The 27,090-nt window shown below is 37.0% G+C and overlaps 1 protein-coding gene across 17 annotated transcripts in view; it reads right to left on the minus strand.

Annotated features, from left to right (window-relative positions):
* The window catches only part of LOC127494387 (uncharacterized), a 102,816-nt gene that overhangs the window by 24,780 nt on the left and 50,946 nt on the right, over window positions 1-27,090 (minus strand). For 16 of the 17 annotated variants that reach the window (XM_051860253.1, XM_051860250.1, XM_051860249.1 and 13 more), the window contains 7 exons: window positions 6,830-7,162; window positions 6,327-6,653; window positions 5,656-5,889; window positions 4,826-5,152; window positions 3,326-3,652; window positions 2,808-3,041; window positions 1,259-1,591 (listed from right to left, as the gene is read on the minus strand). In XM_051860253.1, the coding sequence (XP_051716213.1) occupies window positions 1,259-1,591; window positions 2,808-3,041; window positions 3,326-3,652; window positions 4,826-5,152; window positions 5,656-5,889; window positions 6,327-6,653; window positions 6,830-7,162 (2,115 nt within the window). The remainder of the gene's footprint in view (window positions 1-1,258; window positions 1,592-2,807; window positions 3,042-3,325; window positions 3,653-4,825; window positions 5,153-5,655; window positions 5,890-6,326; window positions 6,654-6,829; window positions 7,163-27,090) is intronic. The other variant, XM_051860244.1, reaches the window with a different exon arrangement.

A 27,090-nucleotide genomic window follows, 5' to 3' on the forward strand; every position in this document is an offset into this window, starting at 1 on the left:
TGACCTCTGTGATTGCAGTGATGTGGACGGGTGTGCTGACTGACCTGCAGCCGCAGTGGATTCACGCGTAGAACGAAGGCCCACGTGCAACACAAAAATAGCACTGAGGACCAGGAAAAAAAGAAAAGACCTCGTATTTAGGTTAAATGATGAAATAAGAGCAATAAGAAGTGCTGTAATTCAGAACAGAATGACCTTATCCTTTAATGTTGTTTTTCGATTCCAGATTGCTACAATATTTATGACTTGATAAATCACATGAAAACCATAATTGTTGATCCACCTGAAGCATATGACTGGGGTAAAGAGATGAGACCGTTCTCTAATTGGGTGACATACCTCAATTTGTTGTTTTCTGTTGTACCAATGATTTTACTGCTTTTATGTTTGGGTTCATGCATATTACAATCTTGAAGTCTTGGAATAATCTATAGATCACAGTATTAGATTATGAACTTATATCTATCCTCATATTTCTAAAGGTCCTGTCCATTTAAAAAACAACCTTAGCAATTTCATTAAAAGTTGAGCACTAAATCATAAATGACTTAAAGTGGCCATTGTTAATAATTTCTTATTTCTTTGGCTTCACTTTTTGACTTTCTTTGTGCAATATTGTCTTGGAAATCTTTTTCTGTTATGTGCACATCATGGACACACCCAGACAAAACAAGAAATAGTCCTTGGACACTGACATTCTCGCAACCAGAAGTTGAAGATATGCACACACATTTACGCACATACATTTCTTACTTATTATATTATTATATTTCTTGAAATGCCATATATGGTAAGGTTTAATGATTGGATGCTCAAGACATCCTGGAGATTGTTGTTTGACCTATGACTATAAATAACCTTCTTCCTGAATAAATTGGAGAATGCTTTGTACCACACTTGCTCTGTGTCTGCTTGGTCATTCTCCCGAGATATCTCACGCAGCTGCCGCCACACACCACAGGGGGTTGAGGTGCCTGTTTCTAAACTGATGACTGAGACTACAAATCTACCTGAGATTGAGATTTTAATCTAACAGAAAGGATTTCACATACTACTTTGAAACAATAATCAATATACAATAAGCAACATGCTAGTTTTTAATTCTGAAAATAGTCTTAGTACATGGAAAGTGCAGATGCTTTTGACTAAATAATAATTATTAATAATCTTCACAGAGATTACACTGATTCATTTGCATGAGAGTGAGATCTTTGGAGATCATGAGATTGTAATGAGACTGATGAGAGAGTTACTGTACCTTCAACATTCACTTGAAGATCTGCAGATGTTTCTGTGCCATCTGAGCTAATGAGTCTTAAAGTGTAATTCCCTGAATCTGCTCTGATCACACGGTTTATTATCAGAGTCCCATTAATGACTGTCACTTCAGTTCTGTCATTAAAAAGATCACATTGATTCTCCTTTATCTTGTCATTCTTTACTCTACAAACTGGATCATCTTGGTTGTTGTTTATTCTCTTTTGTATCTTCAGGTCATATTTACTAGTGTCCACCATCAGCAGATTGAGTTTGTGTCCCAGAGCTGCGTAACAGGGATCTGCCTGATTAAACCTGCAGAACCGCTCCACACCTGAAGAACAAAACACACACACACACGCACACACACACACAGGCATATGTGGTTTACTGAACTCTCCATAGGCGTAATGGTTTTATACTGTAAAAACTGTATATTTTATCTCCTTACACAAACCACTAACTCTTCAAATAAATCTGTTTGTATGTCCTCAACTAAAAAGCTAATTCTATATAAATTTTGACTGTTAACATAGTTTATTCTAAAACACTTTATGCATGTTAACATGATGTTCTGATAATGCAGAATTTGTCTTTGTCCTGCACTTTCTGGTCAGTCCAGTTAAACTGTGACATTTCTCTCTTTTTCAATAATGTTTTGATCTTTATGACATCAGATTTAATGGAGAGACATAATAGAGAGTCATTTGATGAATCCCCCATATTAAAAAAAAAACAACAACAAAAAAAAAAAAAACACTGAAAACAACAGAAACACCTTTCGAGTCTTCAGGTCCTGAGTCGTTTGTTCATCCCATGACAGTCCCATGGGCTAAGGCTATGCAGTCTGTACCGGAAACAGAAATGATTAGTTCACCTCCCAAGTCTTTGTTTGTTCTTTTGTCACGTGACGTGACGGCCGTATTGGATAAAGAAATTTCATTAATTTAATAATTGAATAAAGTTAATAATTCCCAACCTTCCTTACAAACAAGCTTCTAGTTAGATTTTGTTTTTTTTACACTTACAGTTATGTGATGCATTCCTGGTCTCAAATTTCTTAGAATTTATACATTTGTGAATTTCAGTCATGATGGTTCTGTTCCATAACTCATGATGAACAAAAAAGAACCGAAGGCTCTGCAAGTGATGTAATCTTTTCTGTTTTCGGTACAGACTGCATAGTTTCAGCATATGGGACTGTGACAAAAGAACGAACGACTCGGATCGGGAGGTGAGGTAACTGCATAACCTGAAGACCCAGCTAAGAAATTAATTAATCATTTCTGTTTTTCATAATTTGGCCTTGGCTGCATTATAGTTTTTTCTTATTCTAAATGTGATCAACATTTGCACAAGTTGATACGTTGGGGAATTTGGCTATTAACATTTTAATTATATTCTGCTGAAGTGAACGAAATGAACAAAATGACTTGAAAAAAGATTTGTCCATTTTGCTGAACGAGACTCAAAGATCCGAGTCAGTAAAATGATCCAAACTTCCCATCACTAGGTTGTTGATATCTGTAGTTGAACAGAAATAATCTCACCAGGACAGTGTTTTACTCTAATGTTCTTCTGTCCGTGACTGACGTGGTTCTCCACGCTGCAGATGATGTTTCCATCAGTTTCCTCATTCAGCTGAATGGTGGTGTTTCCATCCATCAGTGATTCTCCATTCAGAGTCCAGTTGTAGATGAGCTGATCCCCGTCAGAGGAGCAGGACACTGACTTCATCCCATTGGAGGAGCAGCTGATTGACACTTCCACTGAGCCAATAGGAGCTGGAGGGAGGGAAACATGACAATCACATGACAAACAGACACATTCAAACAAACATGGCTTGTTTTTAAAATAGAGCCTAAATACTGTAAATAAATATCTGACAAATAATAAATAAATAAATAGAAACAAAAGTGCAGTTGCTTTTGATGAAATTCTTCCAGATGTTCAATAATGAGCTGCATGAAAAAAGACCTTCACAGAGATTAAACTGATTCATTTTCATGAGAGTGAGATCTTTGGAGATCATGAGATTGTAATGAGTCTGATGAGAGAGTTACTGTACCTTCAACATTCACTTGAAGATCTGCAGATGTTTCTGTGCCGTCTGAGTGTTCGAGTCTTAAAGTGTAAATCCCTGAATCTGCTCTGATCACACGGTTTATTATCAGAGTCCCATTAATGACTGTCACTTCAGTTCTGTTATTAAAAAGATCACATTCCCTTATCTTGTCATTCTTTACTCTACAAACTGGATCATCTTGGTTGTTGTTTATTCTCTTTTGTATCTTCAGGTCATATTCACTAGTGTCCACCATCAGCAGATTGAGTTTGTGTCCCAGAGCTGCGTAACAGGGATCTGCCTGATTAAACCTGCAGTTAAACTCCACACCTGAAGAACAAAACACACACACACACACACACACACACACACACACACACACGTTGGCATATGTGGTTTACAGGAACTCTCCATAGGCGTAATGGTTTTATACTGTAAAAACTCTATATTTTATCTCCTTACACAAACCACTAAGTGTTCAAATAAATCTGTTTGTATGTCCTCAACTAAAAAGCTAATTCTATATAAATTTTGACTGTTAACGTAGTTTATTCTAAAACACTTTATGCATGTTAACATGATGTTCTGATAATGCAGAATTTGTCTTTGTCCGGCACTTTCTGGTCAGTTAAACTGTGACATTTCTCTCTTTTTCAATAATGTCTTGATCTTTATGACATAATAGAGAGTCATTTGACGAATCCCCCATGTTATAAAATATTTTTTTAAAAAAGAGAAAAGAAATAAATACATTTACAAAACATCAAAAACAACACTAAGACAATCATTGTTGTGTTGTTGATATCTGTAGTTGAACAGAAATAATCTCACCAGGACAGTGTTTTACTCTAATGCTCTTCTGTCGTCACTGACGTGGTTCTTCACACTGCAGATGATGTTTCCATCAGTTTCCTCATTCAGCTGAATGGTGGTGTTTCCATCCATCAGTGATTCTCCATTCAGAGTCCAGCTGTAGATGAGCTGATCCCCGTCAGAGGAGCAGGACACTGACTTCATCCCATTGGAGGAGCAGCTGATTGACACGTTCACTGGGCCAATAGGAGCTGGAGGGAGGGACACATGACAGTAACATGACAAACAGACACATTCAAACAAACATGGCTTGTTTTTTAAGTAGAGTGTAAATAAATAGAAAACAAAGTGCAGTTGCTTTTGATGAAATTCAATAATGAGCTGCATGAAAAAAAACCTTCATAGAGATTCAACTGATTCATTTGCATGAGAGTGAGATCTTTGGAGATCATGAGATTGTAATGCAGGGGTCTCCAAACTCAGTCCTGGAGGACCACTGTCCTGCAGAGTTTAGCTCCAACCCCAATTAAACACACCTGAACCAGCTAATCAAGGTCTAATTAGGCATACTAGAAACTTCCAGGCAGGTGTGTTGAGACAAGTTGAAGCCAAACTCTGCAGGACAGCAGCCCTCCAGGACTAAGTTTGGAGACCCCTGTTATAATGAGTCTGATGAGAGAGTTACTGTACCTTCAACATTCACTTGAAGATCTGCAGATGTTTCTGTGCCGTCTGAGCCCTCGAGTCTTAAAGTGTAAATCCCTGAATCTGCTCTGATCACACGGTTTATTATCAGAGTCCTATTAATAACTTCAGTTCTGTCATTAAAAAGATCACATTGATTCTCCTTTATCTTGTCATTCTTTACTCTACAAACTGGATCATCTTGGTTGTTGTTTATTCTCTTTTGTATCTTTAGGACATATTCACTAGTGTTCACCATCAGCAGATTGAGTTTGTGTCCCAGAGCTGCGTAACAGGGATCTGCCTGATTAAACCTGCAGAACCGCTCCACACCTGAAGAACAAAACACACACACACACACACACACGTTGGCATATGTGGTTTACAGGAACTCTCCATAGGCGTAATGGTTTTATACTGTAAAAACTGTATATTTTATCTCCTTACACAAACCACTAAGTGTTCAAATAAATCTGTTTGTATGTCCTCAACTAAAAAGCTAATTCTATATAAATTTTGACTGTTAACGTAGTTTATTCTAAAACACTTTATGCATGTTAACATGATGTTCTGATAATGCAGAATTTGTCTTTGTCCTGCACTTTCTGGTCAGTCCAGTTAAACTGTGACATTTCTCTCTTTTTCAATAATGTCTTGATCTTTATGACATCAGATTTAATGGAGAGACATAATAGAGAGTCATTTGACGAATCCCTTATGTTATTAAAAAAAAAAGAAAAAAAAAAGAAATAAATACATTTACAAAACATCAAAAACAAACAACGACAATCAATGTTGTGTTGTTGGTATCTGTAGTTGAACAGAAATAATCTCACCAGGACAGTGTTTTACTCTAATGCTCTTCTGTCGGTGACTGACGTGGTTCTTCACACTGCAGATGATGTTTCCATCAGTTTCCTCATTCAGCTGAATGGTGGTGTTTCCATCCATCAGTGATTCTCCATTCAGAGTCCAGCTGTAGATGAGCTGATCCCCGTCAGAGGAGCAGGACACTGACTTCATCCCATTGGAGGAGCAGCTGATTGACACTTCCACTGAGCCAATAGGAACTGGAGGGAGGGACACATGACAATCACATGACAAACAGACACATTCAAACAAACATGGCTTGTTTTTTTTAAGTAGAATCTAAATAAATAGAAAACAAAGTGCAGTTGCTTTTTGATGAAATTCAATAATGAGCTGCATGAAAAAAAACCTTCATAGAGATTCAACTGATTCATTTGCATGAGAGTGAGATCTTTGGATGAGATTGTAATGCAGGGGTCTCCAAACTCAGTCCTGGAGGACCACTGTCCTGCAGAGTTTAGCTCCAACCCCAATTGAACACACCTGAACCAGCTAATCAAGGTCTAATTAGGCATACTAGAAACTTCCAGGCAGGTGTGTTGAGACAAGTTGGAGATAAACTTTGCAGGACAGCAGCCCTCCAGGATTGAGTTTGGAGACCCCTGTTATAATGAGTCTGATGAGAGAGTTACTGCACCTTCAACATTCACTTGAAGATCTGCAGATGTTACTGTGCCGTCTGAGCCCTCGAGTATTAAAGTGTAAATCCCTGAATCTGCTCTGATCACACGGTTTATTATCAGAGTCCCATTAATGACTGTCACTTCAGTTCTGTCATTAAAAAGATCACATTCCTTTATCTTGTCATTCTTTACTCTACAAACTGGATCATCTTGGTTGTTGTTTATTCTCTTTTGTATCATCAGTCTATATTCACTAGTGTTCACCATCAGCAGATTGAGTTTGTGACCCAGAGCTGCGTAACAGGGATCTGACTGATTAAACCTGCAGTTAAACTCCACACCTGAAGAACAAAACACACACACACACACACACACACACACACACAATTTTGATAAAATTCAATAATGAGCTGCATGAAAAAAAAAACCTTCACAGATATTCAACTGATTCATTTTCATGAGAGAGATCTTTGGAGATCATGAGATTGTAATGAGTCTGATGAGAGAGTTACTGTACCTTCAACATTCACTTGAAGATCTGCAGATGTTTCTGTGCCGTCTGAGCCCTCGAGTATTAAAGTGTAAATCCCTGAATCTGCTCTGATCACACGGTTTATTATCAGAGTCCCATTAATGACTGTCACTTCAGTTCTGTCATTAAAAAGATCACATTGATTCTCCTTTATCTTGTCATTCTTTACTCTACAAACTGGATCATCTTGGTTGTTGTTTATTCTCTTTTGTATCTTCAGGACATATTCACTAGTGTCCACCATCAGCAGACTGAGTTTGTGTCCCAGAACTGCGTAACAGGGATCTGCCTGATTAAACCTGCAGTTAAACTCCACACCTGAAGAACAAAACACACACACACACACACACACACACACACACACACACACACACACAATTAAACAAAAGAAAATGTGTTGTAATAACTTTTTATTTTAAGTTGGACTAACTTAATCTAATTAAATTGCAATTACTTAAAAATTTATATCTACTTAACTTTAAACTAACACGTTTTTTGAGTTCTGTCTACTTACTTAAATTGAGGAAACCCGTTGCACTTAAAAAATGAAGTAACCACAACTTATCGGATATGAGTATGAATAATTCACTTGTGACAGATTTTATGTAATCTCATTTTATTCAAGACTATGAATGTCTTCACAAAAATTGTAGTCTACTAATACAATTCTTAAAAAATACAAAATTGTTCAAAACAAAATTGTTTATTCCTGATGTCCTTCCATAAACTGTGCAAAAATAAAATATAGAATAGATAACATTTTAAATTCTTCTTACTTTCGAAAAAAATTGTACTCAAAGCTACAACATCCCCCTTTGACTAAGTGGAGAAAGCACTTTTTCACATTAAAACTCAGAAGGTTCTGCAGATGCTGTAAAATACATAGATACTGGTCACCTTCTACACAAATTGAAATGTGTTCCTCATACCTGCAGGGTAGTCTATGTGAAGTGCATACATGAGTTCAAACAAAAGACATAAAGCTTTTAGGTAATTTTTCAAAGTAATCAAGCACAATGTCTTCAGGAATTATTGTGATGGACATCATCTGGAGGTACAGCTGGGTAGTTCCAGGATGTGGACAGTCTTCAGGTATGACAGTCAAAATTCCAACCTGTGTGAAATCCTCATAAAAGTGAACAGCAAGTAAGGAGTAAGGAGTTATTTTTCTGTGAATAATTTTCTGCACCTATCCAGCACCTTCACACGATCACCTTTTCAGAAGGCACACCAAAGCCCTTTATTCAGTATAGGCTAAAGAAGAGCTGGCTTTACCTCATCACATTATAAGTAACCTCTAAGGTGTTCTAAACCGCATTGTCTATGCCTGGAATTAAAAGTGCTCAGTATCTGGAAGGAAACCAGCAATAACTTTATACACACAGTACAGTGAAAAAGGTTTGGGTACTTGTTAAACAAAAGCTTCAAAATGATGATGTTCAAAAATAATTATACATATATTTTAACATAGTTTAATTAAATTCAATTCACATTTATTTGTATAGCGCTTTTCACAATACATATCGTTTCAAAGCAGCTTTACAGAGAATGCATGTCAACATTACAATTTGGAGAATGCAGTTAGCTAATAATGTAATAATTTAGGCAATTAATATACAATCACTGTTAGCAATTTGATTGAAGGTAGAAGCAATGAGCTCCTGGAAAAATGAATTACATGAATGAATTATAGTTGAATTAACAACAAAAATGAATTATAGTTGGCAGGTTGTTGTTCCAAACATCTTGGAGAACTTCTAAATATTTCAAATTTATATTTCATACTTACACACTAAACCATAAGACACAAAATAATCATTTACGTACCCTCACGCTGTCACCAGATGTATATGACCGACTTTCTTCAGTTCAACACAAATGATGATTTTTAGAAAAAAAAAAATCATTATAATCCATATAATGTCAGTAGTTGACGCATCAAAAACTACACAAAGAGAACAATGGTAATCCATATAACCCTAGTTCAAATATAAACCAATGTCTTCTAAAGCAAAACTAATATTTTAAACTTAAAACCATCACTTCTGTCCAACTATCATACTTGAATTCCCTTGAGGTAAACATCAGCACACTGTGAAGCTTGATGAGCTTTTGTGAAACCTGTGTGATGCAAAAGCACAGAAGACCATCACTACTTGAGCTAGTTTCTCATAATGCTTACATCACGCTTCACGACACACTGACGTTTATGTCAAGTAAACATACACTATATTGCCAAAAGTATTGGGGCACCCCTCTGAATCACTGAACTCAGGTGTTCCAATCACTTCAGGTGTATAAAATCAAGCACCTAGGCATGCAGACTGCTTCTACAAACATTTGTGAAAGAATGGGTCGCTCTCAGGAGCTCAGTAAATTCAAGAGTGGTACCGTGCTAGGTTGCCACCTGGGCAGTAAGTCCATTCGTGAAATTTCCTCACTACTAAATATTCCACGGTCAACTGCTAGTGGTATCATAACAAAGTGGAAGCAATTGGGAACAACAGCAACTGTAGACCACGTAAAATCACAGAGCGTGCTGAGGCAGCTGAGGCGCACAGTGCGCAGAAGTCGCCAACTTTCTGCAGAGTCAATAGCTACAGACCTCCAAACTTCATGTGTCCTTCAGATTAGCTCAAGAACAGTGCGTAGAGAGCTTCATGGAATGGGTTTCCATGGCCGAGCAGCTGCATCCAAGCCTTACATCACCAAGTGCAATGCAAAGCGTCGGATGCAGTGGTGTAAAGCATGCCGCCACTGGACTCTAGAGCAGTGGAGACGTGTTCTCTGGAGTGACGAATCATGCTTCTCTGTCTGGCAATCTGATGGGCGAGTCTGGGTTTGGTGGTTGCCAGGAGAACGGTACTTGCCTGACTGCACTGTGCCAAGTGTAAAGTTTGGTGGAGGGGGGATTATGGTGTGGGGTTGTTTTTCAGGGATTGGGCTTGGCCCCTAAGTTCCAGTGAAAGGAACTCTTAATGGTTCAGTATACAAGACATTTTGGACAATTTCAGGCTCCCAACTTTGTGGGAACAGTTTGGGGATGGCCCCTTCCTGTTCCAACATGACTGCGCACCAGTGCACAAAGCAAGGTCCATAAAAACATGGATGAGCGAGTTTGGTGTGGAGGAACTTGACTGGCCTGCACAGAATCCTGACCTCAACCTGATAGAACACCTTTGGGATGAATTAGAGCGGAGACTGTGAGCCAGGCCTTCTCGCCAACATCACTGCCTGACCTCACAAATGTGCTTCTAGAAGAATGGTCAAAAATTCCCATAAACACACTCCTAAAACCTATGGATTAAGAATGGGATGTCATTAAAGTTAATGTGCACGTAAAGGCAGGCGTCCCAAAACTTTTGGCAATATAGTGCACATATGACACTAGACCAAAGCGATAGTTCATAATTCATAAAGTTAAAAAAAATATTTCTCACACAAACTTACTGTTTTGCTTCAGAGGACATTGATTCATCAACTAGGGTAATATGGATTACCGCTGCATCTGTTTATCTTGCATCTGGGCCGGCATGAGGGTGAGTAAATTAGTTCATTTTTGTTGTTGGTGAGGTATCTCTTTAAGGCCTGGTTTCACAGACAGGGCTTAGATTAAGCCAGGATTAGGCTTTAGTTCAATTAGAATATTTAAGTACCTTTAATAAACATGTCAAAGAAAAAAAAAAACATTACTGGTGTGCATCTTGGAACAATGGCTCTGGCATATTTTAAGATATGATAGTGCAAGTTTCTTTCAGTTAAAACAGCTCAAACATGCATTTTAGTCTAGGACTAGCTTAAGCCTTGTCTGTGAAACCGGGGGAAAACGTTTTATATGCAGCCTACCTGTGTATTAACCTGTTGCAAGAAAACTTTGTCTTTGGCCGGGCATTCCCTTTTTGGATTTTATGATTTTCATGAAACACGAATTATGGATGTCCAGAGACAGAAATCTCCTGCTGTACATTTTAGCAGCAACTCTTTGGAATTCTGCAAAAATCAGAAGAAATAAACTATTCAAATTATGCAAGGGACAGTAAAGCTCAAGCCATAGATTTTAACTATACCGCATTATTTCTCACCTTACTTGCTTACACACATAATGAACCTTTTATTTGTGCTTATTTATCTGGTAAATTTTCAGTCAGTATGTGACAATGTATATCCAGTTGGTCTTTATTACAGTATAAACAAGGCAGTAAAGTTAGTTTAACATTTGACATTTATTAGACATTCGGTTTCATACTCATTAAACTCTCTGCGCATTTCATGTTTTCAGCCCATACCAACTAGAACAAACACCCTATGCATAGCAAAGCCTTAATTTTTAAGAAATAAAATATATTAATTAGTCCTATAATTCAATTTAACAATGTAACTATATGACATTATGATATCAAACTAATAGTAAATGTTCAGAAAAATATCCCTTTTAATTGCACAAGGCTCTATTTTTGGAATTAGCATTTTATGTTTTATAATAATTTGAGGACTTTAAATGTATGCAGGCTACCTTTAGGAAACCATTTTTCCTTTACATATTTCAAGACTGTCGAAGTAAATAACTTACCCCTGTCCGACCATATGAAAGAAGAACGCAAAATGTCCATTAAAATGTCCCACGGTGGCACTTTTGCTTGCGTGTGCTCTTTGTATGTGCCTGAAATGGTATGGGACTTTTTTGATATATGAGTCATATTTAACAACATGGCAAACTATGTGGTACATGGGTATCTAGGTAACTCACATGTCCCGACCCCATCACATCCTCTTTCTCATAAATTTTTAAAATATCCAGTCAACGTGCAATGTAATTTACAGTTTCCTGTTGAAAAAAATAGCATATGCTGGTTAGGTATGTTTTGAAGCATGGAAGCTAGTTTGAGCTGGTTTATGCTGGTCCTTAGCTGGATTATGCTGGTCCTCAGCTGGTTTGAGCTGGATTATGCTGGTCTTTAGCTAATTTGAGCTGGATTATGCTGGTCCTCGGCTGGTTTGAGCTAGATTATGCTGGTCTTTAGCTAATTTGAGCTGGATTATGCTGGTCTGAGCTGGTTTATGCTGGTCCTTAGGTGGTCATGAGCTGGTTTAAGATGGTCCTTAGCTGGATTATGCTGGTCCTTAGCTGGTTGGAGCTGGATTATGCTGGTCCTTAGCTGGTTTGAGCTGGTTTATGCTGGTCCTTAGCTAATTTGAGCTGGATTATGCTGGTCCTCAGCTGGTTTGAGCTGGATTATGCTGGTCTTTAGCTAATTTGAGCTGGATTATGCTGGTCCTTAGCTAATTTGAGCTGGATTATGCTGGTCCTCAGCTGGTTTGAGCTGGTTTAAGATGGTCATTAGCTGGATTATGCTGGTCCTTAGCTGGTTGGAGCTGGATTATGCTGGTCCTTAGCTGGTTTGAGCTAGATTATGCTGGTCCTTAGCTAATTTGAGCTGGATTATGCTGGTCCTCAGCTGGTTTGAGCTAGATTATGCTGGTCTTTAGCTAATTTGAGCTGGATTATGCTGGTCCTCAGCTGGTTTGAGCTGGATTATGTTGGTCCTTAGCTGGTTTCAGCTGGTTTATGCTGGTCCTTAGCTGGTTTATGATGGTCCTTAGCTGGTTTGAGCTGGTTTATGCTGGTCCTTAGCTGGTTTATGCTGGTTTGAGCTGGTTTATGTGACCATCACTTGACCAGTTTAAACCAGCTCAAATCAGCTTCCATGCTTCAAAACATACCTAACCAGCATATGCTGGTTTTTTCAACAGGGTTGGTCTTTGTCACAGGGCTCATTTCGCTTTAATGACCACCTGAAAACACTTACATTACAGTATTTTCCATTACATATTCATAGACTGTGAAAGAACATAACTTACCTCCATTCGACAACTCAAAACAAGAACGCAAAAGTCCATTGAAATTGCCCGCCGTGGCACAAGAGCTCGTACTCTCCGCATGCGCCTGCCTGCTATCCTCTACTGCGCATGCGCAAATGAACCACAGTTTCAAACTTTTCACTGAACAAAAATAAGTGTAGTAATAACTTGTAATAACTGTAACAAAAATAACTTAGTTGCAATGATTTAAGTAACAGGTATATACCAGAAAGTAGTGATAACTCAATCAAAATTAGTAATGTCAACAGAGCAGAAACAATTAAGTAAAATTAACTTGTTTTAACTAAGTTAACAGTGCATCTTTTTTTACTGTACAAACTGTATATTATATCCCCCAACCTTAAACCTACCCATCACAGAAAACTTTCTGCGATTTAACATCTACAGAGTCAGAGTGTCATTACTGATATAAATATTTCACAGATGAATAAGTTTAACAGAAGAAATGCATCAGACACTTAATTTGACTCTTGATCTGATCTCACTGAAAAATCTGACCTCAGTTACATCTGAAGTGACGCTAATCTGCATCATACATAAATGCTCAACTCTTTTTTCATGTGTTTCATCCTGAATTACTAAACATAACCATATTATTGGACAGATTTAACTGGTTTTAGTGTGTAATACAAAATAAATTTTAAAGTAAAACAGCTTGTATGCCCTCAGTCAAAAAGCAAATTCCTTCTAAAGTTTGATCATGCTTTCACTGTCTACATGTTTTGTTTTATTTTTTCTAAAATGCTTTATTAATATAAACATGCAACATTCTGGTAATGCAGAATTTGTCCTGCACTTTCTATTCAATCAGACAGTTCTCTCTTTTGATCAATGTCTTGATCTTTTTGACTTCAGATTTAATGAAAAGACACAATTTGATGAATCACAAAATAAATAAATAAATAAACTTTTTAGCACAATGGACACTAATAAAAAAACACACTGCCTCTCACAATTTGTTAACACTCCACAAACACATATTATAAATAAGATCAGAAACACTAGACTCTTTTAGACACAGACTGTTTTAGAAACACTCTTAATGTAATATTACAGTGTTTTTATTTCAGAGAATCATGTGATTGAACAGCATGATCAGTTTGATCTGAAAGTTGACTCACATGCAGCAGTTTGCAGCAGCAGCAGCATCAGTCCAAAGATGAGCATCATTTCTCTAAAGTCCAGTTTCCAGAAGAGCCCAATCCCAGCAGAAGAGTGTGGATGCAGCTTCAGATGGAGACATGAGTGTCTGTTCTTCAGTCCGTCTGTGTTCTGGCTCTCACGTGAAGCTCCTCACGGCGAAACTCACTCTGGACTGACACATGAGGAAATATCTGACCACTTCACTGAGAAAAGAGGAAGTTCCCTTATATGGGGAAGGCAGATGATGTTTGCACTAAAAATACATCTAAAAAAGAATAAGTGAAAGGAGTAAAACTAAGTAACAGTTTCAGGAACACTTCCTAAAAAAGTGCTAATCTTATTTGAAGCAGCAAAAGTGAAGGATTTGTTTCTAAATGAGGTGAAATAACAAATTATGCAAACTTCTTTTACAAATTCAGAGATTTTCCTCTTTGTCAAATAAAACAGTGTCTTTAGTGTGTTTATGAAATGCTTTAGACAGATTAATTGAGAGTAAAACCAGAATAAGCCCTACATGTGACTGTTACAGCAGGCTGTTTGTGATGTCTTCCTCTCGTTGAGTGAGTGTGTGATGATGTTTTAGTGTTTCATGTCTGTAGAGAGAGAGAATGAAGAGATGATTCTGGCCTTTTTTTTTTTTTTTTACAAACTAGAAGAACGAGAAGGAGCAGTCTACCCTTTGCACTTTGGTTCAACCTCGGTTGTTTTTAGTAGTGCTATGTTTGTTTTTGTTTCAAAAAACAAACATAGCACTAAAAACAACCGAGGTTGAACCAAAGTGCAAAGGGTAGACTGCTCCTTCTCCTGGTTAGTCAAAAAAACAAAAAAAAAAGATCAGAATCATCTCTTCATTCTCTTCAGCAGTTTTTTATATATTTGGTTGACTGTATTTTATTTTGACAATGAACAAGCTGCGATGTCAAGTTACTAAAACTGATGTTTTGTGTGTGCGTGAGGCGCCGGCGCGATCACTCGAATTTTCTTATAAAAGCGTAAACGTTAGAATAGGCCTACTCAGACATTTATGGTCATAAAAGTAGGCTAACACCATTCGAATCTGTGAAGGGTTAACTAGGCTTATTATTTTTATACACTCACAATAAAAACAAAACATTGCTTGTAAAATAAAACAAAAAGAATTTACTGCCATCTGTTTCATTTCTGTGAACTTGCTTCTCGAAAATAAACCGAAACTCAGCATATAGATATAGCATAGTCTATTACTTGCCGCAGTTTTCATTTTGTTAATACGTTAATTAAGTGAAATATATTTCGCGTATATAGGCTGTTTATCCCTTTTATATGATTTCATCCTGTTTTTTCTCTGTTCACAGAAGCGCTGCAAGTGCCATGATGAAGATGAATCCTCATGTTCTGTTGTTTATTCTGCTATTTGTTCATGTAGGCTAAAACCAAACCCCAGAAATAAAAGGACAATATCTCTACATAAGCAGGCTTTCAGGTGTATTAAATAGGCTACACAAAAAGAAATTAGCCTAGCATTTCCCAAAAGCAGGGCCGCATTAAGACTATAAGGGGCCCCTGGGCTTTACCTCTTGAGCCACCTGAACTATTACCTACATTCACTCAATCTTCTTAATCACAAAGCGCAAGATATCAGCCTTTTATTTTGCATGAATAAATACCATTGCCAAAACATCCGAACCTATAGGTCTGTCATAAAATATAAATATCACTGCATGAACTATATATTGGCTCATAGTCCGAACTATTTGCACAGGCTACAGTACTTAGAACTACTGCCTACATCAGATCCATCTTCTTATCAAATCAGCCTTTTGTTTTGCAGAAATAAATGCAATAAATCTTTCATACAACATTTCACTCGGTTTTATAATTTCATATGAAAATATACAAAAATGTTCCTTTCTGAACGCTTTTTTTTATAATGCTAAAAATGTAATCAGATCCTGGGGGTTAACTTACAAAGGTTTGCTTAAGCTTTTTCAGGACAAAAAAACAAATAAATCTGTTATGATGTCGGAAAAGTCTAAAATAAAATACACATTTTCGTGATTTTATGCCGCTTCAGATTTGGTTTCTTTGCTACTTTTCCGTGTAAAGATGCCTATTGAACGTTTTCAGAAACTGTGAGCAATTGTTTGTATTTTCATTGGACTTCAGACAGAGCGTTACTGATGATTGCAGGGTTCAGTGAGTGAAGGGTCGAGAAGCGCAGCGCCGCACCACGTCTTTAAAATTCAAACATTGTTTTCTATAGGACAGTTCACACAGAACGCGTTTTTGCTTTGAAAAATGCGAGATGCGGGCAGTTTCTTTCGATATTTTTCCTATTTAAAACTTGACTCTTCTGTAGTTACATCGTGTACTAAGACTGACGGAAAATGAAAAGTTGCGATTTTCTAGGCCGGTATGGCTAGGAACTATACTCATTCCGGCGTAATGATCAAGGAACTTTGCTGCCGTACCATGGGTGTCTTGGTACACGATGTAACTACAGAAGAGTCAAGTTTTAAATAGGAAAAATATCGAAACTCTTTGGTCATTTTTGTGCGAAATGCTAACGATCTAATCAGATTCAATGAACTATGCTAAGCTATGCTAAAAGTGGTACCACCAGACCCAGAGATCGGCTGAATGGATTCGAAAAAGGTAAAACTCAACTGTTTAACTCTAGGGGAGTTGGAAAATGAGCCTATTTTCAAAAAAAAGTGGAGTGTTCCTTTAAAAAAAATAGTTAACCAGTTAATTTCAAGACGCTGGCATCACGTCAGGTCATCACGTGGGTTACCCGCTCAGTTAGATGCTCAAAGTACAAGACGTTCGGATAGACGTTTGGTTTGACGTTCGATCGATCGGTCGGTCGTTCAGATGCTTGATTTTCGCACGGAGTCCGCGCCATAATATTTGAGTCGTTCGGAACGCCATAATTGTGCATTCACTGACACTGCACTGAGCTGTGTTGAGTAGCGTGTTATAATACGTGTTAGCGAAAAAGAAATTAATAAATTCACTGCTACACGTGAATGATGCGTAACGAGTCGATGCTTCACTGCCACACGTGATTTACGTGACGTGTAAGTATCATGCGTATCTGCGTGACGTCTACGTCACGTCTGCACCTTAAATTGAATGGAATAAATAGCAGAATAATAATAAAAAAAAAAAAAGACGTTGAGTGAGACGTTCACTGAGATGATTGCATGTTGCAATCATCTCAGTGACAGATATAATACATAGTAGTAGATTATAAGACATTTTGATATATAGGTCGTTTCTTCAAACCCTCAGATTAATCTGTACAGAAGAGCGAAACACAACTGACTTCAAACTACTCCACATGACATGCAGTTTTCTGTTTCACACACAGATGGCGATAGAGAGGCTCAAGCTCTGTAGTGCAGTTTATAAATCAGTCAAATAAACTATAAAAATAAACGCTCTGTAATAGACCTTTATCACAGCGGAATTGATTACTGGAAGTGCTCGTCGAAGCAGTGCATCGATTCTTTCGGTTATATATATATTTATGATGTGATATTAAAGGTACAATATGTAATATTTTCTGTATTTTCTTGAGTATAGAACCCAAGAGGCGACACTCTGATACTTTTTGGGCAACAGCCACTAGATTGCGCTCTGATAGCACGGCCGCCATTATGGGCTAAAAAAAAAAATAACTGGACCATAGAATCCTTCACATTTTATGCACCCAAAATCGGCGAATTTCACTGCCAAATCAGAAGCGCAATAGAACAGTTTTTTTAATTAAGTCACCAGTAAATTGTATGGCTCCTACAGTAAATGTTGTATTGTCTTATTTATGTTTTATTTTACCAGTTGTGGAATCCAACCATTCATCCATCTGAGGTAAGGTAGTTAGCCTACTTTATTGAGTATTTCCATTTTATGCAACTTACACATTTATTAATAGTAAATTAATAATTAATAAATTTTTGCAGCGAACAATATATTTCAGACCTAGTGGAGTAATAATAATAATAGTATCTAGGTCTGAATTGAAATAGGCTATATTGTACGTTTTAATGGATCACGCTACAAACATCTTATAATACATGATGCATTGGTGTGTCCGTTATCGCATAATTCCTACTTTTGGACACTTTTGCTTTAACGGACATTAGACAACACTGCAAAATCAAGCCATTATATTCATATATTTATTGTCCAGCATTTCCAATTTTTCTGATGCATGTCCTTAATTTAATTTTATATGTTGTATTAATTCAGTGTTTATAATGCTAATACTTGAACTTCAAAGAATTTTAACCCAAACTGACTGGGTTTCTAGAGACCAAAGATTTTGTGAAAAAAGTTAAAAAGACTTAAACACAAAGTCTGTAAAATAAACTGTTAAAAGGATTTGATGATCACTAGTGATAGTATTTTATTCTGTGTTGTCATCATTCAGGTTGGATTTCAGCTTTAATGTACGTTTTTTTTTTTTAACAAAGCAGCTGATATTGCCATAGAAACTAGTGGACTGCCGACTCGCTTTCACCCCAAAATGGCGGAAACGCAGGGCCGCTGCTGGGCGCTGGTGTTGCAATGGAACGTTCTATTGAGTGTCGCTTCTTGTTAGTGTATATTCTTTGTGTCCGCTAGAGGTCGCTAGAGGCCTATTCAAAACAAAGGCGTAGCTTGATGACACCAAGTTTGAGCGCGGAATCTTGGGACATGTGGTCTTCACCTCAACAGCCAGTGAAAAAGAATTGGGATAGGACTCGGGAAGAAATCATGTTCATGGATGCGGTTATTAAAGTATTAAAGTAGTATGAAGCAGAGCAGGACCAAGTGTCGTGGGAGCTGAACGAGGCCGCTGGAGCGATTGTGCAACACATGCTGCGAGCAGCGGAACTCTTATTATGTCACAGTCGCCGCCACTGCTTCCGCTTTTCCAGTCATGAGTATGAGGTAACAGCTCTGTTTATCATAGTAGATACATTTGAAAGTGTTGAAAATGATGTTATAAAGTTACTCTGTGTTCGATGCGCTCGGTGGCTGCTGTGGACACTTGTTGCACACTGCAGTAAGATAGATCGATTTTAGAATATCATAATAAATGCTGGATGGCTTGTGTTGATAAATGGCATGCAATTAATTTTAAAACGTATTGTATGATGGAGAAAATGCTGTATTACTGTTACTAAAAATAAAGCGGCATCTGATTATGCTATGTTAGCTACTTCACAAAATAGTGTTTTTCTCTGAGGCATGGTAAAGCATGGTACTCGCAAAAAAATCAAGAAAATTAGATTTAAACAATAAGACTAAACGTGTTGAGCAAATAGTTGTAAACATTTGGGATATTGTAAGTACTCAAGTGAACAAAATATATAACACTGGCCTAGTGGTTTTTGGATATTTTACTGCAAAATTCTTACATATTGCACCTTTAACACCTAGTTGAATAAACTAATAAAAAATCCGGACATTTTATAAATCAGAGGTAAGTAGAAGAGAAATTTTGATGATTGATGCGTGCAGAATTTATCTGAGAAAGCCGTGCCTCGTAAGCATACGTTATTATTTCACCACGCAGTGTCAGTGCTCGTCTAAACTTGTGGCAACGCTGCAGTGTGTGAGAGACTTGATGAATGAGATCAGACTCAACATCTTTATTCATTTGAATTAAATATTTTAGTCATTATTCTGCGTCATTTTTCATTGAAAATCATTTCACTGTATGCAAATCACAACATTTGTCAAAATTCATAATTAAAGCAGTCACGCTGTCAACGCATTTCTGATTAAGATTACTTAAATTTCGTTTTTTAAATACTGCTCTTACGAAAATTAACCATGGTTTTACTACAATTAAAACTAAAAAACAATGGTTGTAGTTAAACCATCGTTAATTTTCATAAGAGCAGTATGGTCACAAATCAACCATGGTATTTGTAGTAAAACAGTGGTAATACAGGTAATCAACCCGTGAAAAAAAACATTTTTTTTTTTCAATAATAAACCATGGTTAATTTTCGTAAGAGAGCTCATCAGTCAAATTCATTTAAAATTTAAATGTAAATTCAACAGGTATGAAATACGATCAGTAAAAGAAAAACACTGTTAATAAAAAGACGAGCACTGGACTGTGGCAGGTTAGTTGGGAAATACATTTATTTATTATTCAGAATGCACATTTAAGGGAAATATAATTATAGGAACATTTCAGCAGGTTGAAGATATGAGATGTAAATGTCCTCAGTTTGGAAATGCATAGGTCTACACACGAACTAACGTATTATTTTAAAAGAATGATCTTCATCCCGCTGTATCAGTCTCACCCATCCTTTCCTCTATTCTTGTTGTGTCGTGAAATCGTGAAAACTGAGGTAAGGGTGTCGTTGTTTAGAATTACAGCCACCGGATCGACGCAGTAACACCGGCGAGAGGATTCAGCCATTAGTTTTGATTGCGTTGCGCTGGGACCGGAAATAATGATACACTGCTTCGCTTACCGGAAATAGGAAGTATGATAAAGGTCTATAACAGAAGTCAACTGCCCTGTCCAAATACCCACACTGGTGGTGCATTCCAAACGGGATATATCGCCCTCCGAAGGGCATTTCGGAGTGAAAACAATCATGACCGCCATATTGAAGGGTCGTTCCAAACCGAAGTGCTCAAAACTGGCCACCTCAAAGGGCCCTTCGGAATGAAGGATTTCGAAGGGTACAACTGATGGACACTTCGGGCCCCCGTGATCCTATGCACAGGGAAGTTGTTTGTCGTCACAGAATAGGTACAGGAGGTTCAATTTTACCTATAAATGTATGTATAGTATTTTTCTATGCTACTGTAATATTTATGCGAGTTAGATTTGGTACATTATTAGGGTCAAAACGACATTGTACTTCAACAAAAATACTTTACAGCTCTCTTTATCAGTCCATTTAAACGTTTCAAATACATAGACACAATATACATTATATTTAACGTAAAAGACTGGCAGTAGCTTATAATGTCACTACAGTAAATGAATGCGTATTAATACAAAATGTACATCGGGGAAAAAGACGAAGGCGCCTCCTTGATTGTCTCGTTAAGATGACGCAGAAGTGCGTTCCAAAAAAAAAAAAAGAGTTTTTTTGACCCCTTCATCCCTTCGAAGCTCTCACTCTGCAGGGTAAACCCTTTGAAGGGATTAGGGCATAGGGATGAGCCCTTCCGAATGGAACGCAGGGTTGCAGTCTTTGCATCTGACCACTTGTCTACTTACATGACGTATTTCCTGTATTTGGCAAGTGTTCAAGTAGGCATGAAGACTGCAAGTGTGAACTTTTGATTACCCGATGGGACACACTTGTAGTCTTGCAAAAAAAAAAAAAAAATGCAAGCGTCTACAGCTTCTTCTTTTTTTAATTATTATTTTCAGTACTTTGCATTTTAAAAGACACTTCTAAATGTCTGTTCAGTGGTCGCTATGTAACTAACAGAAGACACAATTTTAAAATTTGACATTGATAAAAAGCAGTTGCAAATGATGTACAAAATACACATAGCCTACTCATCTTTGCATCAATAAAATGTGCAACACTTTATATTTTACTACCAAATTATATGTAATATATAATTAATTTAACTTACAGTCGAATGTTTTCCTTGACATCTCGCGATTTCGGGGCATGTGAGTTCCCGAACATAATGCATGATGGGATACGCTTAGCCTCGAAGATTGTGTGGGTTTAGTGTGCATTAAGGGCAGTGCACTTGGGCATTTTTAACACATGGGACAGTCTTGCGCACTTACTTCCTGTCGCGTGCCTCGCCCACTGATCTGGTAACTCCTATTACTGTGAAGTGTGAAAGACAGACACTTTCCTGATTATTAGCGACATCTGCAGGAGGAAACGAGTTACAGCTGGACTCATTTACTAAAATTAAATTTTATTTGATAACTATTTAGAAATTCCAAATGTTTAAATGTGATTAATGTGCGCTTTCTGTTAATTAATATGAAAATTACATTAAATAAACTAAAAAAAAATAAATCTTGCATTTTTTTGACTGCAAAAAGTTTAATTTCAAATAGTTTTATTTTCATTTAACTCAATACCAAAAAGTTCATCTTAATTTCAACACCGATTCAATTTACTGTTCTTGAAGAATATTTATTAATATTCTACAGTGACAAAGATTTTGAAAAGAAATGCACGAATGTGGCTAAACATGTTAAACATCATCAAAAAACTGCAAATTCAAGCAGAAGTTTAAAAGCACGAAGAGCAAAACAGCAGACACCACAAAACACACACAGATCAAGAGGAACAGTTTTGAATTCAAGCTTTTTCAATTCAAGTTTATTTTTATAGTACTTTGCACAATACATGTAGTTTCAAAGCAGCTTTACAGAAAATGCTTGTTTTAATGTTACAATTGAGGAAATATTCTGTTATCAGCCAGAGATGATTGTGTCACAGTAATATCCATATGGCAGTAATATACAGCTATAATATAGTACATGTTTGTTAGTTAACTTCATGTTTTCAGTGAAGCAGACACAGCGTACATGTTAGGCAGAAATTACAACTTGTGCTCTTAACGATTACAATAAAAGGATAATATTAAAATATTGTAGGGTAATATTTGTCAATACGAAGTTTCCGTCATCTGAAATATTTGCAATTATTGGCGTCGCCTAAGAACATCTTAGAAACAGGAAAGCAAAAGGAGAGGATTTCTCATAGCTGTGATGAGATCTGCTGCTGGACTCCTGAATCTTCTGCTGTGTGTTCATGTCCTTCTCTAAATCTTCTCATTCTCACTTTTTGATCTTCCTGTTTCTTTCCTAAAAGCATCACATCATCATCATCTTCACATTCTTAATATTTGCATGTCAAATCCATAATGATGATCATAAATGTCTCTGACCTGACGTGTGTCTCATGTAGATGTGAAAACCTCCTAACAGACCAAACAGAACCATCATCTGAAAACTCCAGACCAGCACAAACATCACAGACTCTGAACACACTGAAAACAACGATTAGAAAGAAAACAAAATTGATCCATCATGTTTCCTGTAGCGTGTTCTGTTAAACTCGTACCATGATCTGATGTCTGTGTGCTGCTGGTCAGTGTAGAGGTCAAACTAGAGGTCACAGCTGCAGTAGTTGATCCTGTAATCATGTCAAACAATAAACAATGATAAACAATCACTGATGAACATCTTTGGTTTTAATGAGAAAAAAATTAAATAAATAACACAAGGGCAGATTAGAACCCAGAACCTCTGGCATGCAGAACGAAAGTTCTTCCTCTAGTCCATCAGGACAATCTAATACAAGATGCAGATTTACGTATTTACTGAGTAATGTAAATACTTTCAAGACTAACTATATATTGTATTATAGTGGATGTAAGGACAAAACTATCATATTAAACATGAAGTCTATGTCAATAAATTTTGTGCATTTATTATTGTAATGATACACACACATTCTGACACACACATTCCTGTCCCACCCACTTTTTAAAACAAAGTTACGCCACTGCATGTGACTGATCTCTCTGGAGCTGCAGGAACATTTACTAAAATACAATCAAATATGTGCAATATATACATTGCTTGCAAAAAAAAAATCAGAAAAAACTGTTACTTTTGAATCTGTCAACAGAGAAAGATGTCGAGCATGAATACTGACGCTTCAAGATCTGGATTTATCATCAGTTTGACAGACATTCTCATTCTAGAGAGCATTTTATGGAGCAACATTTATTGTTACAGGTTTGAGTACAAAGACAGACATGAATTTGTATAGAATTGAGAACATGAGAAGAGAGAAGAACAGAGTGGATTTATGGGGGGAAAAGGAAGTTAGAGAGAGAAAGAGAGAGTATGTGTGAAAGAGAGAGAATGTGTGAAAGAGAGAGAATGTGTGAAAGAGAGAGAGAGAGAGAGAGAGAGAGAACGCAGAAAAATAGCTGAACCATGTGATGAGGTGTGAAAACAAGAATAGAACTGTGTAAAATTTCTTAAATAAAATGTTAGGTTAGTTTGCAAACAATAGGATATAAGACACAGTAATATGTTTGAATCAATCAGTGAATCAGGGGCATAACCAGTGGAGTATTGGATTGTAATTTAATATAATCACAAACATTACTATAACATCTCAAATCCTAAAATAAATAGAATGTGTTTTTGGATAATGCTTGATGAGTTTGATTGACATCTGTGTTAGGCAATTAGGTGTTATCCAGGCTGTCTCAGGCATTCCTGTGAGTTTGTGTGTGTTCACACATTCAGTTATAACAGTTGTGTGTCAGAAAATGTTAGAAATACAGCAGCGATGTTTAAGCAAAATTCTATAAAAATACTTTTAAAAATTCGCATTGACGTGGGAGAGAAGCCGTCCATCAGCCCGCAGGTAACGGCAACACTTTTCAACTCCAATCTCCGGCTCATTCTGTAACAGGTAAGACGTTTTGTTTTGAAAATCACATCTTTTTTGTGTTATTTTGTATGTGGACGGGTGATAGCTATTCTAGGTGCTGTTGTTTGTCAATGTTGTATGACTTAATTCACAAATGATAAAAGGTCAAACTAGAGGTCACAGCTGCAGTAGTTGGTCCTGTAATCACTAAAACTGAAAACATGTCAACACAAATTACTTTGAGAATAAACTGTGAATGAAGAGAATTCACAGTTTTGCATCACTGCTGTTGCTGTGGTTTTTTATAAATATGTGGACATTCATGTATTAAAATCTCACCAGGACAGTGTTGTACACTAATGTTCTTCTGTTCGTGACTGACGTGGTTCTTCACACTGCAGATGATGTTTCCATCAGTTTCCTCATTCAGCTGAATGGTGGTGTTTCCATCCATCAGTGATTCTCCATTCAGAGTCCAGTTGTAGATGAGCGGATCCCCGTCAGAGGAGCAGGACACTGACTTCATCCCATTGGAGGAGCAGCTGATTGACACTTCCACTGAGCCAATAGGAGCTGGAGGGAGGGAAACATGACAATCACATGACAAACAGACACATTCAAACAAACATGGCTTGTTTTTAAAATAGAGCCTAAATACTGTAAATAAATATCTGACAAATAATAAATAGATAAATAGAAACAAAAGTACAGTTGCTTTTGATGAAATTCTTCCAGATGTTCAATAATGAGCTGCATGAAAAAAACCTTCACAGAGATTCAACTGATTCATTTTCATGAGAGTGAGATCTTTGGAGATCATGAGATTGTAATGAGTCTGATGAGAGAGTTACTGTACCTTCAACATTCACTTGAAGATATGCAGATGTTTCTGTGCCGTCTGAGCCCTCGAGTATTAAAGTGTAAATCCCTGAATCTGCTCTGATCACACGGTTTATTATCAGAGTCCCTTTAATGATTGTCACTTCAGCTCTGTTATAAAAAAGATCACATACAGTCTCCCTTATTGTGTCATTTGCTACTCTACAAACTGAAACATCTTGGTTGTTGTTTATTCTCTTTTGTATCTTCAGTCTATATTTACTAGTGTCCACCATCGGCAGATTGAGTTTGTGTCCCAGAGCTGCGTAACAGGGATCTGACTGATTAAACCTGCAGTTCAACTCCACACCTGAAGAACAAAACACACACACACACACACACACACACACACACAAATATCAACATCTACATAAATATTTCTCTTATCATGACCAAAAAAACCCAAAAACAAATCAGACACAAATTACACTAAAATTCATAGAATTAAAGTTCAACAGGAGAAATGTATCAGAAACTTGTTTTGACTCTTGATCTGATCTCACTGACACATCTGACCTCAGTTCATCTACATCATGACATGAACACAAATGCTCTTTTCTCTAAAACAGTGTCATTTTGGTCTCTTCCTGAATTACTGAACATAACCATATTACTGAATAGTATGGAATAAAAAAAATATTAAAATAAAATGATTTTATGCTCTCAGTCAAAAAGCAAATTTAGATTTTTATAAAATTAAACTATCACGCTTTCACTGTCACTACATAGTTTATTCTAAAACGCTTTATACATGTTAACATGATGTTCTGATACAGAATTTGTCTTTGTCCTGCACTTTCCGTTCAGTCCAGTTAAACTGTGACATTTCTCTCTTTTTAATAATGTCTTGATCTTTATGACATCATATTTAATGGAGAGACATCATTTGATGAATCCCCTCCCTCATAATGTAAAATAAATAAATATGGCCGGTTTCACAGACAAGGCTTAGCCTAAGCCAGGATTAGGCTTTAGTTTAATTAGGATATTTAAATATCTTTTATAAACATTCACTAGAAAAAAAACATTACTGGTGAGCATCTTGATACAAAACAATGGCACTGACATATTTTAAGATATGTCAGTGCAAGTTGCTTTCAGTTAAAACAGCTCAATCACACATTTTAGTCTAGGACTAGCAAACCTTGTCTGTGAAACCGGGGGTATATCTGCAAAATATTATACTTTTTAGCACAATGGACACTAAGAAAGAAACACAAATACACAGTAGATCACTGCACACAGTTTTGAATTACTGTTTCATTTCAGAGATTCATGTGATTGAACATCATGATCAGTTTGATCTGAAAGTTGACTCACATGCAGCAGTTTGCAGCAGCAGCAGCAGCATCAGTCCAAAGATGAGCATCATTTCTCTAAAGTCCAGTTTCCAGAAGAGCCCAATCCCAGCAGAAGAGTGTGGATGCAGCTTCAGATGGAGACATGAGTGTCTGTTCTTCAGTCCGTCTGTGTTCTGGCTCTCATGAAGCTCCTCACGGCGAGACTCACCCTGAACTCACACATGAGGAAATATCTGACCACTTCACTGAGAAAAGAGGAAGTTCCCTTATATGGGGAAGGCAGATGATGTTAGTTTGCACTAAAAATACATCTAAAAAAGAATAAGAGAAAGGAGTAAAAAGAAGTAACATTTTAAAAGTGCTAATCTTATTTAAAGCAAAAAGAGGGAGAGAGAATTTGTTTGATTTAAATAAAACAGCGTCTTTACTGTATTGATGAAATACTTTAGACAGATTCATTGAGAGTTAAACCAGAATAAGCCCTACATGTGACTGTTACAGCAGGCTGTTTGTGATGTCTTCCTCTCGTTGAGTGAGTGTGTGATGATGTTTTAGTGTTTCATGTCTGTAGAGAGAGAGAATGAAGAGAAGATTCTGACCTTCAGCCCGTCTGGACTCAATCTTCTGTTTACTGGACCTGAGACTCACGAGACGCGTTGAG

Source organism: Ctenopharyngodon idella, chromosome 14, assembly GCF_019924925.1.
Source record: "Ctenopharyngodon idella isolate HZGC_01 chromosome 14, HZGC01, whole genome shotgun sequence".
Lineage (NCBI taxonomy): Eukaryota > Metazoa > Chordata > Actinopteri > Cypriniformes > Xenocyprididae > Ctenopharyngodon > Ctenopharyngodon idella.